Genomic DNA, 20,731 nt, shown 5'->3' with positions numbered 1-20,731 from the left:
TTGCTGGCTTAAGGAATGATCTTTTAATTAGTTTGCTTGCCAGCTAGAGAATGAATGAGTACTATCACTTTTATTTCAGTGATGCACTTAATAAAAAGGCATATGAGATTTTCATTTTACTGATATTGAGCACAAATTATAATTCTAGGCGTCCTAATAGAAATAGAGAATTCCAGTTAGGTCGCAGAGTCCACTCAGCTGGTAGGCCGCTTTAGAGTAATCCAAGCAGCGCAGTTTAAGAAAGACACTGGCCGTTGTTCAGAGCAAAATGACCAATATGATGAAGTCTATAATTTACTTCATAAAATGAATAGCTAAAGGAAATTAAAGAAGGCAAGAGATAAAAAAGAAGACTAAGGGATATATTATCAAGGCTACTGTTCAACCAAAAGTACTGGTATGGCTATGCCAGTTATTACAATATTGAAATGTGACAATACTTTACCCCTATCCCATTACCACATCGGATGCTTCCCCAAGGTGTCCCAAATCTCCCCATTTCTCAGGAACTAAAGGGGCCTGGCCCAGAAAGAGTCTCCAGCACCGAGCTCCAGCTGTCTAGCTGGCAGCAGTTCTGATTGCTCAGTGGCACGGCATGCTGGTTGGTAGATATTTTTAGTATCATTCCAGAAGATAATCAGTCTTAAGATTTAGAAGGGACTAGAATCAGTATATTTATAAGGAAAGGTATGGAAGTAATATAGATTTAAGAAGTAGACTTCTTCTAATCTAGATAAGATATGTATAGAGAATGGTACTCAATGTTCGTTAAATAAAAATAAAAGTAAATGTTTCTTCTAGCTCTTAAGATTCTATCATTACTGTATTATAATGTACGTTTTGTTATTATTCAGGTATGGTGAGTCCAATAGACCAGGAGATGACTGCCATTGAAAAGATTAGTTTGTTATTCACAGTTCCCAAGAAAGAGGGTGTGCCATGGATGCAGGGCCACAAGGGGAGGCACCAGGGTTGCTCAGGAGGCAGAGGGAGCAAGGGGAAAATATGGGCAAGAGTATTATTGTGGTTTCTGCAGGAAAGGTAAGGCAAGACAGGGTAAGCAGGCTCAGGATTGCCTACTTTGAATAATTTCAGTGTGTTCTGAGATGTAAGAGCTGTCTTTAGTCATCTGGTACTTTGCTGTGGGGTGATTAGATGAAGGAGATAGTTGCTCAACATATGAGAGTCTGATAAAGGAAGCAGTCAAGGATAGGAGTTCTGAATTGCTTGATTGACATCTGAGAGTGCTCTCAGGGTGGTGTTTGCTATCTCTAGGAACTGGCTAGCCTGAGAGCAGCAATCTCTCCAGGGTTAGCAAGGCCCCAGATATCAGAACATCAGAAATACAGAAAATAAAGAGGCATGACGCTTTCTCTCAGTGATGTATCTCGAAGCATTCCACAGGTTTTCAAACCCCCCCAATCCCAGCTGTCATATTCATACAATTTCTAATTTGTCATTCTTCTTCCCAATATATGCCCCAATCTGAAGATTATTGCCCACTGATGTGGTGTTATCAAAGCAGAAAATAGTAAAATATTTTTCTCTTCATGTGCACTTTACTTGTATTAATGTAGCCAAAGATCACATTAAATTTTTATACCACCATATCACACCTGTGTCTGCCAGACCCTCTGCCCATGAGCCATTTATTAAACCTTCAAGTATTTATTTTTATCCAATTGATTCTGTAAACTAAATGCTAGCCTTGGAATTACAATTGTCCCTTTAATATTCCATATTTGTTCTATGTTCTGTGTTTTAGTATATCAACCTCCTGCTAAAGACTGACTCTGTTATTTAACATGCTTTATATCTTTCCCAGCTTTATGTAATCCCTATATTTTACAAGTATGACTTTTGCATCTTCAAGTTATTAGTATTGTTGAACATAACATCATGATTAGAGCTTTGTGGTAGGGCAATACATATCCTTTAGCTGTGTTCCCCTGGCATATTTCTACCAATTGTTTCACAACTATTTTTTACTAGAATATTTTAAAATCTGTTTTTCTAAATTGAAATGTCATATCTAGTTTTGTTTGTTTTTGAGGTGGAGTCTCGCTCTGTCGCCCAGGCTGGAGTGCAGTGGCGCCATCTCGGCTCACTGCAAGCTCCACCTCCTGGGTTCACGCCATTCTCCTGCCTCAGACTCCCGAGTAGCTGGGACAACAGGCGCCCGCCACCACGCCCGGCAATTTTTTTTTTTTTTTTTTTTTTTTTTTTTTTTTGTATTTTTAGTAGAGATGGGGTTTCACCGTGTTAGGGTGGTCTCGATCTCCTGACCTTGTGATCCACCCGTCTTGGCCTCCCAAAGTGCTGGGATTACAGGTGTGAGCCACCGCGCCTGGCCCCATATCTAGTTATTTTTAGAACTACATATTTTACGTATCTTGAACTCCAAGATAACACCGTCATCTACTCCGAAGTTCTAGCACTTCCGCGTAGGTGGTAGAATCACAGAACATTAGAGAAGGACTGTTGAGGATGAAGACAAGCAGGGAAAATTGGATGTAAGTAGACATACTGGATTGCTATTAAATTAACCAAAAAAATAGGAAATAAAAGCCAGCTTTAACTAGTAGAAGTGGGATCATAAAGAAGTTAGATGTGAAAAGTATTTCTGACATCGATTCAATAAGGTTTTTTATCAGATGGATGATGAGGAAGCAAAAGAGAATAACAGGTCAAAAATAACATCAGGGTTTAAGCCTCCCACTTTTCTGTGTGTTCTTCTTTAAACTTTTTGCAAATGTGAACTGCTGCTGCTTCTTTAGAAGTTCTATATTTCACCTACATGAGGATAACCCCTCCTACCCATATCTACAGTGGGGCAAAATGTATTCTCATTTGGATATATCATTGAACTTTTGAAAGTGGTTTTAATTGGAATTCTTCTTTTCTTTGTAAATTCCTGTCCAGATAACCTTCTTTTCCATCCTATGGGAAGACTCCATACTCTCTAACAAGATAGACATTGTAGAAAGAATTCCTCAATTCCTTTCCCTTTTTTCTCTAACAGAAATACTAGATTTCATCTTCAGCACATTTATCTGGTAACTTAAATTGATCTCATAAAAAGAAAGATAAATTTAGCACATGTACTGCATGAAAATAGTGCCTTACTGTCCAAATTTATGTGGACACAAAATGAACTAAAAGCCTTTATGAATTCTCCTAGAAACTCATACTGGTGGGCTGGAGTCAGATGTGGGTATGAGGGTGGGGGAGGTCTATTTCCAGATCCATGCCTGCTGCTCCTGAATTCTCACTGTTCTTTCCTTTTACGCCTTTCATTTACTTAAGATGGAGGGCGCACTTGCATTCTGAGAGGTGGTTATAAACATGGCAGAGATGGAAGTGATGGCAGAAGAAGAAATAAGAGTAAATTCCACAAGAGTGCTAACCTTGGCTCTGCTTTGGCATTTTCATGTCTCCCACTCCACGTTCCCACTCATTTAACAATTTCTTTCAGTTTTTTTTTTTCTTTTGTACCAGCTCCTGCTCCTTTTCAAAATTTTCCATCCCTACTTCACTTCCAAATTTTCAGCCCACACCTAGATTATTGCAGCAGCCTCCAAACTAGTCTCCCTGATTTCCCATTTTTTCCTTTAATTTTTGCTCAGATCAGGAAACGTGAAACTTGAAATTCTGTGATTCTGTTTCCCCTGCATGAAACAGAACCTTACGGTTCAGTGAGAAAGATTCTTGACTCTCTTAAGGAAATGTAGGAAGAGAAATTGTTGAGCTCCAAATATTTACTAGACATTGTGCTTCGTGCTTTCCATACATCCTCAGTTAATTCTCGCAGCCACCTGTGAGGTTGCTTATTCTTGTATTGAAAATGAAGAAAGCAAGGCTTGGAAAACTTATATAATTTTTCTAAAATCACACAGCCAGTGAAAGCTGGAGAAAGGATTTTTATCCCAGGTCTGTCAAATTCCAAAGCCCAGAAACAACCATGGTTTGTAAAATTAACAAGTAGCCATGCCATTGATACTGATTGCTGTTACACAGACCTCATAATCAAAATGCTACTACTTCCTTAAGGAGTTATATTTTTACACAATTTCAGAATACAAATCTGACTTTTTACAATGTTTTTCTCCTAAAAAGCTGTCTATAGGATTTATGTGGTTTCTTGTGTTTGCGATCTCAATGCTGCAAGCATTACTGTCCTGGTGGCTTTTAGAAATAGCAGAGGGTATACAGTGATTATCACAAAAATCGATATCAACATTTTATGCTTTCAGAAATATTAAACTTCACTTAAAATTAGTACTATGTAGACTTCAAGATTCCTAATCAACCTTGCATATTTTCAGAGAAATTAAATGTATGTGCAAGTACTCTGAGAATTTGAGGTTGTCCTGAATTATTTATAGCTTTCTTATCTCTCAAAAACCCCCAAAGGTCCACATAAAATGTATTGCTTCAAAGTCTGAAAAAGCTGAATTAAACCAAACTTTCAATTCCTCCATTATGAATCCAGATAATTTTCTTTTCAGTTATTTTGCTGTAGCATAAAAAGTAAGGCTTCATAAATTCATATTTTACATTTCTATAAACCTCTTATTGTGTTTACTTGAATGCACCCCAGCAGTTCAAAAATACCAACCTGGGCTGTGCAAAGTACAAGTGTTTACATCATTCTTTTGAGTATTCTCACAAAAGTGCATCTTTTAGTGCTATGTTTACTTATGAGACACTCGACAAAGATATGACAACACTTCAAAAATTCTGGAGGGAACTCTAAGAGAGGAAAACAACATGCTCAGTTAAATGAAAATGTACTTGAAATAAATTTTATAATTGTTAGGGAAGACTGGGAGAAAATCTGTCACTCTTCCCCAAATAGTTCTTTTCTTTAAGGTTACAAGTAAAAATGAAAGTTAAAGCCAAGTATGCTACCTTTTGTACCCTTTTTCAGTATTGGTACTACATTTTTAGCTTAACTTTTGTTACTGGAATTTCTTACTACATTTGGCTTACAAAATGTCATTCCATTTCTTGAAATAATTTAGCTGCTAACTTGGGATAATGCTTAAAGAGGAATATGTGGTGTTAAGAAGGGGTTTTTGCTTTTGTTCTCGCTACAGCTCTGTCAGATTTATGGTACACCAGAGGTATTCCTTCCCTCCCACTTTATGTGTAATATCTAGTATGTGTAATAGAAGAAATGTGTACTGTTTAGTAAGACATTGTTTTCAGACATGATTGATAATGACAATGTATCTTCTTCGAGGAATGTCTGCTGTGAAATAAGCATTCTGAGTTGTTTGAGGATAAAAGTAATGGTTAGAGGAGTCTTAGTTTACCTTGTTTGTTTTGTTTTGTTTTGCTTTGCTTGTTTTTGTTTCCCCCAAATAAAGTATACTGTTAACCAAATAAAAGAAAATTAAATGGCACTTGACCAATAACTTTGTTTATACCCTTCACTCTGAACAACTCTGTGAGATCATTAGTTTTATTACCCCTACTTGGCAAATGAGGGAATTGAGGCATGGTGAATTTGCATAACCTGCCAGGGTCCTTGGACCAATGCAGAGAAGCACTGAGATTGAGCCCAGGACTCAAAACTGTGCTCTCCTAAATCTGTACTCTCTTGATGATACTATGCTACTCCCTATCCCTAGAATTCCTGGTACAAGGATAATTTAATTGTCATGGGTTTGGCTATTTTGAGATATTGAAAGAATAAGACTCTTTTCTCACTATATACTAAATTAAACACCATACACTCATCTCTTTTCCGGAGATGAGTAACTCCAGAGTGATAAGGTGACACTTCTGTTTTATAAGTTGCTGTAATGCCATTCGGTTTTACAAGATCTCATTATTAACACCTTTAACACTTTTATCCAAAGACTTTTGTTACTTTTATTTTATAGCCATATTTTTTGCTATCTTGTGAGACAGAGAATATCTCTTTCCTGGACTTTCTGGATCCATAGGAATATCACTACCCAGAGAGACTCAACTAAACCTCAAGTTCCAGATTTTTTTATAAGGGTATCATTATATAGGCATGTTTGATTGTATTACTAGCCACGTGATTGAACTCAATTTCCAACTCCTCTCGCCTACCCTAAGGTCAGGCTGATATTACCTGGCTCAAAGCTCTCACTCTCTAATTACATGGTGGGACTTCCTGGCATGACTAACCTTCATCCTGAGTCATCTTGTTAGCATAAACTCAGATATAGTTTCAGGGTCTCACCATAAATAACAAAGACATTTCTATCACTCAGGAAATTCCACAGAGTTAGGAGTTATCTCCCAGGAATCAGGGATAAGGAAGACCAGACAAATTCTTTATTAATACAATAGCTGCCAACAGGGGATGATTCTTGAACTCTTAAAACAAATCTACTAAAAACAACATTATCATCATAGAAATCTTTTCACATACCACCCAGCAAACCAAAATTCATATTATAAATCAAAGAGCACCATGTAAGAAAACTAGAGAAATATTTAGTGGTCAAATCTATAAATATTAACCAAATTTATGTAACTGTGTCTACTGTATTTTAGAAGATTATTCCTCCTTAAGTATGTAGAAAGAAAATTGTACATGGGAGTTTAAATTTGTTCATGGATTAAAAATAGTACATTCATATTTAGCATCTGAATATAAAATCATTTCTAAAACCACAAAGATTATGTCAAAGAAACACAGAATTTTAAACCTGGACTTTAGTGACAACTTTTACAACCCCTTTATTTTACAATTTTTTAGAAAATGAAAAATCAGATTCCTATGCTAAGGTAATTAATTCTTTCAAGATTTTTCATTTCAAACCATACCAGAAATATTACCATTTATCATAGGAACATAATCTAATATTTAATAATCTTTGCATGTAGTACCAAACCTAAATTCCCTAACCTAATGATCCTGACTTGCCTCATTTTGTTAGAGGCTAAGAAGACAGTCAGCTTCCTTTGAATAGCAACTTTTACATATATTGGGCCATTTTGCCAACAGCCACGCCATTTCTTACTTTCTCCCAATGATTGCAGCTACTACAGGACTCCTTCCGTGGGTGCCAAAGGTTCCACAGGTTCTTATAAGCTGAATTGTGGTGTAGTCCATCAGTGTCACCTTAGGAAAACAAATCATCATTAGAAGCTTGAAAATGCTTCACAAATTCAAGGAAATAGTATAAATTTATTTTCTTCATATTTCATATACCTGTGTGTGTGCGTGCACACGCGTGTGCCTGCACTCATGCAAGTGCCTTATGTATTAAAAGAAGCTAATTTAATTTTCCAAAGAGAAGGAGGCAGTTGGTCAGAATTATGGTCCTATCATAAAGAAAAACGTATTCTTTTCTTTGTTAAATAATACCTCAAATAGCCGTAGTTTTTAAGGAAGTGACAGTTTTTTCCCCAAAAAGCCATAGTTTTTAATGAAGCCACTTTAAAACTCTAGGGGAAAAAAATGTTTTTCTAGAATCAACTTCGAAATATACTACCAAATGTAAATATAGAGAAACTTAATCTTCAACCAATGTAAATTATGTATGTAATTTCTCAATACTATGAGATAGTTAACCAAAACATGAACTTCTGTATACTGAGGAAATGGGACATTCCAACCAAAATGAACTCCAGAAAAGCATTTTGAAGTATTTCCAAATTATACTGTAATGAAGTTTGGGATTCGTTTTTCACTGTAGCATGCAGAATGTCTGTTTGATTTCCTGTCATTGTGGGGTTTTCTGTAAATTACATTAGTTTGCATATTTGCTAACCTGCAAAATATGGAAATAGACAATGAGCCTTCTAGTCATTAATGAAAATTACAAAGGTGTTTCTGTTTAGAAAAATTGAAATAGAGACAAAAACTAAAAGTTACGTGCCATTTTTAATTACTAGCAAGAGTCTAAATACAGACCTATCATTAAAGAGAGTAATAAACAATTTTTTCTTCAGTAATGAAGCTAACTGTATTTTTCAAATACCTAAATGCTATTTTTCTCTTTTAGTTTTTAGGAAAATTGTTCTAAAGACTACATTACTTTTTGCCTGACAAAACTGTATTATTTTCACATTGTCTATTTGGAAATATTTCAATGCATAATTTAGGAAAATCTTGTAATTTTTAACTTTATGTAATATAACAAATATATGAGTTTACAGAAATAAATAAAGGTGGCTTCATGGAATAATACTTTTTTTTAATTTTTAATTATTGTGGGTACTCAGTAGGTGTATATATTTATGGGAGACATGAAATATTTGATAGACGCATGCAATGTGTAATAATCACATCATGAAAACTGGGATCTCCACCCCTGCCAAGCATTTATCTTTAGTGTTATGAACAATCCAATTATACTATTTTAGTTATTTTAAAATGTACTTTTTTTTATATAATTTTGACTATAATCATCCCATGGTGCTATCAAATAGTGCATATTATTCATGCTTCCTACTTATATTTTGTACTCACTAATGATGCCCACCTCCCCTGCAACATCCACTGTCCTACCCAGCTTGTGGTAACCATCCTTCTACTCTCTATCTCCATGTGTTTAATTTTTTTGTTTTATATACCACAAATAAGTGAGAACATGTGATGTTTGTCTTTCTGTGTCTTGGTTATTTCACTTAAGATAATGACCTCCAGTTCCATCTATATTGTTGCAGGTAACTGAATCCCATGCTTTTTTATGGCTGAATAGTACACCATTGTGTACTATTATACTATATATACATACATATATATACATGTATAATTTTCTTTATATATATATACATGTATAATTTTCTATATATATACATATATATACATGTGTAATTTTCTTTATCTATTCATTGGTTAATAGACACTGGTTGCTTCCAAATCTTGGCTACTGTAAACAGTGCTGCAACAAACATGAGAGTGCAGATACCTCTTTGATATACTGATTTCCTTTCTTTTTGGCATATACTCAGCAGTGGGATTGCTGGATCATATGGTAGTTTTAATTTTAGTTTTTTGAGAAACCTCCAAACTGTTCTCCATAGTGGTTGTACTAATTTACATTCCCACCAACAGCGTATGAGGGTTTTCTTTTCTCCACATCCTCTCCAGCATTTGTTATTGCCTTTTTTTTGGAGAAAAGCCATTTTAATCGGGTTGAGATGACATCTCATTATAGTTTTCGATTGCATTTCTCTGATGACCAATGATGTTGAGCATCTTTTCAAATGCCTGTTTGCCATTTGTATGTATTCTTTTGAGAAATGCCTGTTCAAGCCCTTTGTCCATTAGTTATTCAGATTATGAGATTTTTTACTCTAGAGTTGTTTGAGTTTCTTACATATTCTGATTATTAATCTCTTGTCAGGTGGGGAGTTTGCAAATATTTTCTCCCATTCTGTGGGTTGTCTCTTCACTTTGTTGATTGTGTCTTTTGCTGTGCAAAAGCATTTTAACTTGATGCGATCCCATCTGTCCATTTTTTGTTGGTTGCCTGTGCTTGTGGAGTATTACTCACAAAATTTTTGCCAAGACCAATGTCTTGGAGAGTTTCTCCCATGTTTTCTTACTGTAGTTTCATAGTTTGAGGTCTTATGTTTAAGTCTTTAATCTATTTTGATTTGATTTTTTGTATTTGGTGATAAACAGGGGTTCAGCTTAATTTTTCTACATATGGAAATCTAGTTTTTCAAGCACCATTTGCTGAAGAGATTGTCCTTTCTCCAGTGTATGTTCTTGGCACCTTTGTCAAAAATGAGTTGACTGCATGTGTATTAATTTGTTTCTGTGTTCTTTGTTCTATTCCATTGGTCTGTGTATCTGTTTATATGCCAGTAGCATGCTATTTTGGTTAATATAACTCCGTAGTATAATGTGAAATCAGGTAATGTGATTCTTCCGGTTTTGTTCTTTTTGTTCAGGATAGCTTTGGCTATTCTGGATCTTCTGTGGTTCCATATAAATTTTTGGATTATATTGTATATTTGTGAAAAATATCATTGGCATTTTGATAAATATTTCATTGAATCTGTAGAGAGCTTTGTTTTGTATGGACATTTTAACAATATTGATTCTTCTCATCCATGAACATGGAATATCTTTTTTTTTTTTTTTTTTTTTTGGTGTACTCTAATTTCTTTCATCAGTGTTTTATAGTTTTCATTGTAGAGATCTTTCACTTTTTGGTTAATTCCTAGGTATGTAATTTTATTTGTGGCTACTATAAATGAGATTACATTTTGACTTGTTTTTTGCATTGTTCACCATTGGCATATAGAAATGCTACTGATTTTTGTAGGTTGATCTTGTATCTTGAATTTTACTGAATTTGTTTATCAGTTCTAATAGTTTTTTGGTGAAATCTTTAGGTTTTTCCAAATATAAGATTATATCATTTGGAAGCAAGGATAATTTAACTATTTATTGTCCAACTTGAATGCCCTTCATTTCTTTCTCTTTTCTGATTGCTATAGCTAGGACGTCCAGTGCTATGTTGAATAACAGTGGTGACAGTGGGCATCCTTGTTGTCTTCCAGATCTTAGAGGAAAGCCTTTCAGTTTTCCCCAATTCAGTATGATACCAGCTTTGCATCTGTCATAGAGGGATTTTTATTATGGTGAGGTATGTACCTTCTATACCACGTTTGTTGAGGGTTTTTATCATGAAGGGATGTTCAGTTTTATCAAATGCTTTTTCAGAATGAATTGAAATGATCGTTATGATTTTTGTCCTTCATTCTGTTGATATGGTGTATCATCTTGATTGATTTGTGTATATTGAACCATCCTTGCATCCCAAGGATAAGTCTCACGTGGTCATGGTAAATGATCTTTTTAATGTATTGTTGGATTTAGATTGTTAGTATTTTATTGAAAATTTTTGCATCAGTATTCATCAGAGACACTGGCCTGTAGTTTTCTTTTTTTGATGTGTCTTTATCTGGTTTTGGTATCAGTAACATACTGGCCTCATCGAATGAGTTTGGAAGTATTCCCTCCTCCTCTATTTTTTGGAAGTTTCAGCAGGATTGCTGCTTTGTTCTTCTTTAAATGTTTGGTAGAAATCAGCAGTATAGCCATGAAGTCCTGGGCGTTTCTTTACTGGGAGACGTTTTATTATGTCTTCAATCTCATTACTTGTTATTGGTCTTTTCAGGTTTTGGATTTCTTCATGGTTCAGTTTTGGTAGGTTGTATATGCCAAGGAATTTATTCATTTCCTGTAAATTTTCCAGTTTATTGGCATATAGTTGCTCATAGTAGCCACTACTGACCCTTTGAATTTCTGCAATATCAGTTGTAGTGTTTCCTTTTTCATATCTGATTTTATTTATTTGGGTCCTCACTCTTTTTTTAATTTGTTAATCTGGCTAATGGTGTGCTGATTTTGTTTATCTTAGAAAAATCCTTTTTGTTTCATTGACTTTTTTGTATTGTTTTCTTCATTTCAATTTCATTTATTTCTGCTTTGATCTTTATTATTTCTTTTCTCCTATTATTTTTGGGTTCAGTTTGCACTTGCTTTTCTAATTCTTTAAGATGCATTGTTAGGTTATTTATTTGAAGGTTTTTTTTTTTCTTTTTTGATGTAGGCACTTACAGCTGTAAACTTTCCTCTTAGTACTGCTTTTGCTGTATCCCATAGGTTTTGGTATGTTGTGTTTCCATTATCATTTCTTTTCCAAAACATTTTTCAATTTTCATGTTAACTTTTTTGATTGACCCCACTGATCATTCAAGAGCATATTGTTTAATTTCCATTGAGTTTGTATAGTTTCCAAAATTCCTCTTGTTGAGTTCTAGTTTTATTCCATTGTTGTCAGAGAAGATGCTTGATGTTGTTTGGATTTTTGTAAATGTGTTAAGACTTGTTTTATAACCTAACTTATGGTCTATCCTTGAAAATGATCCATGTGCTGAGACAAAGAATGCGTATTCTGTAGCCTTTGGTTGAAATGTTCTATAAATATATATTAGATTCATTTGTTGTATAGTGCTACTCTCATGATAACCTCAAATCAAAAAACACAACAGAAACAAGCAAGAAGTTAAAGCACAAGAGAAAATTATCTTCACTAAAAGGAAGACAGGAAGGAAGAAAAGAAGAGAGTGAAAACCCCCAAACAACCATAAAACAAATAACAAAATGGCAACATTTTTGTTAAGTTTCTGTCTGGGACATCTGTCCAATATTGAAAGTGGAGTGTTGAAATCTCCAACTATTACTGTATTGGGGTCTATATCTCTCTTTAGCACTAATAATATTTTCTTTATATAGCTGTGTGCTCCAGAGTGGGGTGCATATATATTTAAAATTGTTATATACTATTACTGAGTTGACTCCTTTATCATTATATAGTGACCTTCTTCGTCTCTTATCACAGTAATTGTTTTCAAGTCTATTTTGTCTGATATAAGTATAACTACTCCTGTTCATTTTTTATTTCAATTGGCATGGAATACCTTTTTGCATCCCTTTATTTTCAGTCTATGTTTATCTTTATAGGTGAAGTGTGTTTCCTGTGGGCAACAGATCATAGAGTCTTGTATTTTCATCCATCTGGCCACTCTGTGTCTTTTGATCAGAGAGTTTAGTTCACTTATATTTAATGTTATGATTTACTTGTAGAAACTTACTCCTGCCATTTTGTTATTTGTTTTATGGTTGTTTGGGGGTTTTTGCTCTCTTCTTTTCTTCCTTCCTGTCTTCCTTTTAGTGAAGATAATTTTCTCTTGTGCTTTAACTTCTTGCTTGTTTCTGTTGTGTTTTTTGATTTGAGGTTATCATGAGAGTAGCAAATACTGTCTTGTAACTCATTATTTTAAACTGACGACAACTTAACACTGATTGCATAAACAAACTCCACAGAAAGACAACACTATACTTTAACTTTATCACCTCACTTTTTAATTTTTTGTTGTTCCTTATGTCTTGTTTTACTGTTTATATCTTGAAAGGTTTTTGTAGTACTACTTTTGATTGGTTCATCATTTAGTCTTTCTACTTAAGATAAGAGTAATTTACACATCACCTTTACAGTCTTATCATAGTCTGTTTCTCTGTGTGCCTACTATTACCAGTGTGTATTTTTACCTTTAGATGATTTCTTCTTGCTCATTAATATCCTTTTCTTTCAGATTGAAAAACTTCCTTCAGCATTTATTGTAAGACACGTCTGGTGTTGATGAAGTTCCTCAGCTTTTGTTTGTCTGGGAAAGTCTTTATTTCTCCTTCGTGCTTGAAGAATATTTCCACCAGATATACTACTCTAGCATAAAAGTTCTTTTCCTTCAGCACTTTAAATATGTCTTGCCACCCTCCCCTGGCCTGTCAGGCTTCCAGTGAAAAGTCTGCTGCCAGATGTATTGGAGTTCCATTGAATGTTATTTGTTACTTTTTTCTTGCTGCATTTAGGATACTGTCTTTGTCCTTGACTCTTGGGAGTTTGATTATTAGATGCCTTGAGGTAGTCTTCTTTCAGTTAATCTGCTTGGTGCTCCATAACCTTCTTGTACTTGAATGTTGATCTCTTTCTCCAGGTTTGAGAGGTTTTTCTGTTATTATTCGTTTTGAACAAACTTTTTACCCTTAGCTGTTTTTCTACCTCTTATTTAAAACCAATATCTCTGAGATTTGCCCTTTGGAGGCTATTTTCTAGATCTTATAGGTATGCTATGTTGTTTTTGTTTTGTTTTGTTTTTCTTTTGTCTCTTCTGATTGTGTATTTTCAAATAGGCTGTCTTCAAGCTCACTGATTCTTTCTTCTGCTTGATCAATTCTGCTATTAAGTGACTGATGCATTCTTCAGTATGTCAATTGCATTTTTCAACTCTAGAATTTCTGCTTGATTCTTTCTTATTATTTCAATGTCTTTGTAAAATTAATCTGATAGAATTCGGAATTCCTTATCTGTGTTAATCTTGAATTTCTTTGAGTTTCCTCAAAATGGCCATTTTGAGTTCTCTGTCTGAAAGGTCACACATCCTTATTTCTCTAGGATTGGTCCCTGGTGCCTTATTTAGTTCATTTGGTGAGGTCATTTTCCTAGATCATCTTGATGCTTGTAGATGTTCATCTGTGTCTGCGCATAGAACAGTTAGATATTTATTACAGCCTTTGCAGTCTAGGCTTGTTTATGCTGGTCCTTGAGAAGGCTTTTCCGATATTTGAAGGTGCTTGGTTCTCAAGCCTAATATCACTGTGGTTCTTGCAGACTCATAAAGGTACCATCTTGGTGGTCTTGGAGAAGATCTAGAAGTCGTCTCTGGATTAATAGGCAGAGATTCTTGTTCATTTCCCTTAGTTTCTCCCAAACAAACAGAGTCTCTTTCTCTGTGCTGAGCTGCCTGGAACTGGGATTATGATGATTCAAACACCCCTATGGCCACTATAACTGGGACTGTACTGGGTCAGGCCTAAAGACTCAGTCAGCACAACACTGAGTCTTGTCCAAGGCCCACTATAACCACTACCTGGCTACCACCTATGTTCACTCACGGCCCTAGGCCACTACAATCAGAAGGTGGCAAAGCCAGCCAGGTTTGTGCCCTTCCCTTCAGAGTAGCAAGTTCCTCCAGGCCCCAGGCAGGTCCAGATATGCTGTCTGGGAGCCAAGAATTAGAGTGAAAAATAGGAATTTGCCTGATGCTCTGTTCTACTGTGGCTAAGCTGGTACTAAAACCATACTACAAAGTACTTCCTGCTCTTCCTTCTCCTTTCCACAGGGAGAAGAGCCTCTCCCTCTGAGCACCACCACCAGCAGCCCTTGGCAGGGTTCTGCCAGGCCACTGGCAATGTTCACTTAAGACCAAGGGTTCTTCTGTCAGCTTGTGGTGAATGCTTCCAGGCCAGGGATTCACCCTCTGCACAGTGGGTCCCCCTCTGACCAAGAGAAGTTCCAGAAATGCTGTTCAAGAGCCTAGGCCTGGACTTAAAGATCCCAAGGGCCTGCTTTTTGCTCTAGCCCACTGTGACCAAGCTGGTATATAAGGTGCAAGACAGAGTCCCCTTTACTTTTCCCTGTGCTTTTCTCAAACAGGAGTCTTTCACCATAGTCACCACTGCTGGAAACATGCTGGGTCACACATGTAGTAAGCACGTCCCAAGTGCCCAAGGCTCACAGCATGCTCCCTGGCTATCACTGATGGTTATTCAGGGCCCAAGAGCACTTTAATCAGCAGGTGATGAATCTTTCCAAGACTGGATCTTTCTCTTTAAGACAATGGGTTCCCTTTTGTCCCAGAGTGTGTCAAGAAATGTTCTCCAGGAGCTAGTGCCTAGAATGGGGGCCTCATGACTCTGCCTGGTGCCCTGTCCTACTATGGCTGAGCCGGTATCCAAGATGCAACACAATGTCCTCTTTACTCTTTACTCTCCTCCCTTTAAACAGAAGGAAAGAGACACTTTCACTGCTGTGAGTTGCACTTCCTGGGATTAGGGAAGGAGTGGTGCAAGCAATCCTTTAGCTGCTCTGGCTAGTGTCTCCCTAGGTCACATGCTACACTAGTGTACTGGTTCTAATCCCAACCCAGCTCTAGGAGTTGCCTAGGAATTGCAGTCCTTGTGTGCTAGACTGTCTTTCAAGTTTACCAAGGACCTTAGAGCATGTTGGCCCATGGTGGCGAGACTTAACAAGAAACTCGAGCACTAACTGATAACATGCATGACTTCCCTTGGCTAAGTCTAGTCCAAATGCTCCCTCAATATGTGAGCAAAGGCTGAGCCCAGCATGGATTTGCTCTCTGCTATGACAGGGTAGCACTGAGTTCAATATAAAGTCCCCCAGTCACTGTGCTCTCCCTCCCCCACATACACAGACCCTCTGCACTACATGGCCACTGCCGGGAGTTAGGGGAAAGGTGGCATTGGTGATTCAAGATTGTCTCTCCAACCCTCCTCAACGCCATTTTCATTAACTTTTATGAAGATAAAATGAAGTACTGTGATTGCTTACCTGATTTTTTGTTTTTCTGATGGTACTTTTCTGTATGCAGATAGTTGTTAAAATTTGGTCTTCCTGCAGGGGGTACAAATGGTGTAGACTTCTATTCTGCCATTTTGCTTTGCCCTCATAATTTTTAACTACAGTCTCAAAAATGCTTTCAAGTATTATTTACATAGATATTAAAATTTCCCTGTGAGTTACCATATGTTTATTCTTTAGACGAATAGGCAGTGTAATGAAGATAATTGAGAAAGTGAAAACTGGAATAGAAGGAGGTAGTCAGAATCAGATCATGTAACTTTTTCACTAGTATTTGCTGAGCACTTGCTGTTGGCAAGACACTGAGCATATCGCAGTGGATAAAATGGAACCTAATTTCATGAAGCTTATTGTTTAATGAAAAAGAGAAATATTACATAAATGTCTTTTCTATGCAAAAAATACATGCTTACAAACTGTGCTGTGTACTATGAAAAAATGAGGAAAGCTACTAAGAGAAGTCTTAATGTCGACTTCATTTAGATTGGGACTTGTCAGTGAAGTCTTCTCCGAAGATATGACAGAATAAATTATCTTCAGATTTATCCAGGTGAAGATTTGGAGTAGAAACATTTCAGGGGGAGAAACCATATATAGGAAGATACTGAGGTAGAAAAGTGCTTGGTGAGTTTCAGGGAAAGGTTCATGTGACCAAAATTCAGTGAAGGATTGAGGGTGGTGCAAGATGAAGCTAGACAAAGAAGCAAGGATCATATGCAGTGCTTGTGATCATGCTAAGAATTTTGTAATTTAAGTGCAAAGGGAAATCAGGGAAGGATTTTGAGTAGACAGTCACAAAATCATATTTGTATCTTTTAAATATTACTTTGCAGGAAATGTGTTGGAAGGAAGCAAGAGAGGGAATGGGATTCTATGCCAAAAGGCAACGGGATAAGATGGTAGATTCGACTAGGGTGATGATAATGATAGAATTGAAGAAAAGTAGCTAAATTTAAGATATATACAAGAGATAGTACTGATAGGACATGGCAGTGGACTAGATTTGGAAAAGAGGAAACAGGAGTTGTCAAAACTATCTTTCAACACAGCAACTTGTTTGTTGATGGTTGATGGTGTCATTTAATGACATGGAGAAACCCTGGAGAAAGAGAGTATCTGGTAGGGCTGAGATGTGGAAATCATGAGTTCAACTCTTGAGACTATTAATTCCACTTGTGTTCCAAATATTTCATTTACATTTTGTAGTTACATAGCCACATTCCTCAGTGTTTTTGAACCATGTCCTCCACTAGAAAACTCTTAACATAGATTCCAGAGTTCCTGGATCTAAGATGCTACTTTCAATCCAGGATCAATGAAAAGACTAATTAGAATTAACTCTTAAGGTAGACTTTTTGCTGCAGATTAAACAACAATATGTGCTTAATCACAAATTGAACAATCCGGAGGACAGTAATCAGCCAAAAACTTAGCATGATGGCTAAAGCTTTTAAAACATGATAGTCTGCCTTCCAGATCACACTACCTGCAATCTTAGCCTAAACTTTTCTATACAATAACATTTCAGGTGTTCTCTCTGGTGATGAATGCAAATTTGGGAGCAAATTTATGTTGCCTTTTTCTAAAATGAATTTAAAAGTGGCCCCCTACTATCTGAATGACTCACGAGCTGGAAGCACTTGGCGGTGGCTGAGCATATTCGGAGGAATCAGAAGAGAAGCAAGCTTAGGAAAGGGTCGTGGGGTAGAAGTCAGAGTTCACCACAGAAGCCTCATGTGAAGAATCCCAAAATCTGCAGTGAAAGTAGAAAATACAGTCTGTCTCTTTTAGTGGAAAATAAGTGGCCTGGTAGTTTCATAATTTCCACATTATAGTTGAGTGGTAGGATCATAGCATCTAAAAACAATAGAGGCAGTGCAGTAATGACAACCATAATTTTAAAAATTCATTAAATGTGTATCATGTTTCCAGAACTATACTAACTGCCTTTCAGAATTACCTCTGAACCACTTTGAGTTAATGCCCTTACGACTAGCATTTTAGAGAACAGGAAACAAGGCTTAGAGCTCATAGGTTGTTTGCCAAAGGCCACGCAGTTGGTAAATGAGAGCATGAACAGCCAGCTATGTCTGATTCCAGAAGCGATGTTTTCTGCTACTATGCCACACTGCACCAGCACACAAATAAAAGATGAAACTAAAAAGCCCCATTTAGTTGGGTGTGCTGGTGTTCACTTGTAGTCCTAACTATCATAGGAGGATTGCTTGAGCCCAGGAGGTTGAGGCTACAGTAAGCTATGATCACCACCACTGTACACCAGCCTGGGAAACAGGGTGAGATCCTGTCTCAATAAATTAATTAATTAATTAAAAATCACAGTAGTTGTTTAGTGTTAAAGCTAGGGAAAAAAAGTAAAAACTGTATATACATTGGTTGCCAAATATTTTTAAATCCAAAATAAGGGAAATGTCTCTGCTATGCTGGGCCATCCTTTCATGCCATGTGGGTCCTTAAGACACAGCTGACTACTCGCAGGTGTTGAAAACTACCTTGAGCTTTTGAACAGCATAATTTCTTACAAATTTGCATATACTGGAATTTTATAACATAGCTCCTGTCATTGTGAATTTATTCCTTGGTTCTTCCTATACTCTTCGAAAAGTTGTTAACCTCCTCAGCACCACACAGCATTTCCATATAACAAACCTGCACATGCACCCCCTGTATCTAAAAGTTGAAATTTAAAATAAAAGAATAGTGTTTAACAACCACTGCAGAAATAATAAAGTTACTTCAGCACATTTTTAAAGTTGTTAACCTATCATTCATTTTTTAATGTTTATGGTATAATTTCATTTTTCTTCATCTGGTCCTTATCACCATACCCCTAGCCTTCAACCACTTTAGTTGAGCACAAATTATGTGTTGATAAGGGATGTCTAGTGGGAAAAAATTACTTTAGTTTGAGTTTTTAAAAACCAGTAAGAAAAAAGCAATGAAATATTTCAATTCAATTTTTAGTGGAGTTCTAAATATGATGGTTATGTAGTTATGGTAATTTCTGCAAATGATGCAAATAAAATGAAGAATGTGAAACTTTCCCTCCCACCCTTCAGAAACACAGGAATGGTCCACTCAACCTCCAATACCACCCATCCTCTTTCTCACAGCAGTAAGATAGTGGCTCCCGTTTTTGGCATCTTCAACTACTGCTGACTGAACTGAGTTTTGAACAATAAACAGAGTTTACAAGATAAGAAAAGGGCATTCCAGTTGAGGAAGACGGTCTGTACAGTATGCAGCAGTGATATGTAGGAAATCATCAGAAATTGGGGTGATGAGTGCTGATAGGAGATGAGGCTATATAGGTAGGTTGGGACCAAATTTTGAGGGCCTTTTATGCCATATGAAGGAATTTGAACAAGTGTTTAGGTAATGGCAAACCATTGGCAAGCTGTTTTCCTTCTGCATTCAGGCACTGCATATACTTTCTTCCCCTCCTGTTATTGTTTAGGTTTAAAAACAAAGCTAACCATATCTCTAACTTTTTCCATATCAGTTGGCTGCATATTTCTGCAATTTAAACCATTTAGCAGCCTGATACTATGATTCTGTGTATGTGAAATTGTTATTTGTCATGAAGACAGTCATTAATTTAAAAAAAACCATTTGAGTGGAATTTTTGAAGATTTTTTCCAAGTAATTGAAAAATATAAACAGAAAAATAAAAAATAATTTTGGAGGAAAAAAACACCTGTCAACTATTGAAGCCATGGGTGTTCTATTTGTAAAGGACACGTTTCATTTTGTGTTCCTGTGTAATTTTCCGCTATGCCTTTTTTTTAACTGGAGTCGTTTTATGTGCAAGAGCTTGACTTCAGATCAACTAAGTTCCCAGAATATCTGGCTGTTTGAGTACCTTCAGCTTTCACTGTAAGGACTTCTACTTCAAAAAAAAATATTACTCTGTTGAATTTTACATTATCCAGTCAAAAGAGTGTGCTTCTCTGAAGGCAGGGAACATTGTTACTACTGGCCCACATGCTGAGGGGACAACAGAAATGTGGCAAACTTGGTAAAAACGGTACAGACAAAATAAAATCTTATCAGCAGCCTAATGAACTTGGAATGTGTTCTGTTCCTCTAATAAATATTGGTTGTATTATGTGGGAAGTGCTTAGTTTTGTTTGCAATAAGTGTCTAACATTTAACTTGTTGACGTTATGGGCAATAGGAAAACAGGTGGCTGTGACAAGGATGCGCAAAATGGAGGCTCTTTCAAATTATTCATTAAAATCACTAGTTCTGTCTCACCACCCCTCAAACATAGATGCATCAACATAAAGACTGGTGAAATGGCTAACAGGCTTCATGACGTCCAGCAGTGTTAATACTTACCACTTTAATTTTACCACACAATTAAGTAATGATGCATTTAAACATATATATTTATAGTACATTTGAAAATCTTAGTGTAAAAATAGGATCAAGATAAATCTTTACATGCTCTAATTAACATTTGCTTGGTCTTAGGAGCACGGCATTCCGACGGACATGGGCTACGCTGTGGCCCCTCACCATTCAGGCGTCTACCCTGTACATGTTCAACTTTACGAGGCCTGGAAGAAGGTCTGGAACATTAAAATCACCAGCACTGAAGAATATCCACATCTGAAACCAGCTAGATACCGGAGGGGTTTTATCCACAAAAACATCATGGTGAGCTTCCTCCGGTATGCATAGGGTACAACTAATTCTGCCAGATTTACATTCCTCACTTGAAGAAAGAAAAAAACAAATGTTAGAAGCATAAA

The 20,731-nt window shown here is 36.4% G+C and overlaps 1 protein-coding gene across 4 annotated transcripts in view; it reads left to right on the top strand.

Moving 5' to 3' along the window:
* The window catches only part of NDST3 (N-deacetylase and N-sulfotransferase 3), a 218,868-nt gene that overhangs the window by 87,424 nt on the left and 110,713 nt on the right, over nt 1-20,731 (top strand). For all 4 annotated transcript variants that reach the window (XM_050792340.1, XM_050792339.1, XM_050792342.1 and 1 more), the window contains one exon: nt 20,451-20,636. In XM_050792340.1, coding sequence (XP_050648297.1) covers nt 20,451-20,636 — 186 coding nt within the window. The remainder of the gene's footprint in view (nt 1-20,450; nt 20,637-20,731) is intronic.

This window comes from Macaca thibetana, chromosome 5 (genome assembly GCF_024542745.1).
Source record: "Macaca thibetana thibetana isolate TM-01 chromosome 5, ASM2454274v1, whole genome shotgun sequence".
In the NCBI taxonomy this organism is placed as follows: Eukaryota; Metazoa; Chordata; class Mammalia; order Primates; family Cercopithecidae; genus Macaca; species Macaca thibetana.
This window is presented reverse-complemented; position numbering and strand designations above follow the sequence as displayed.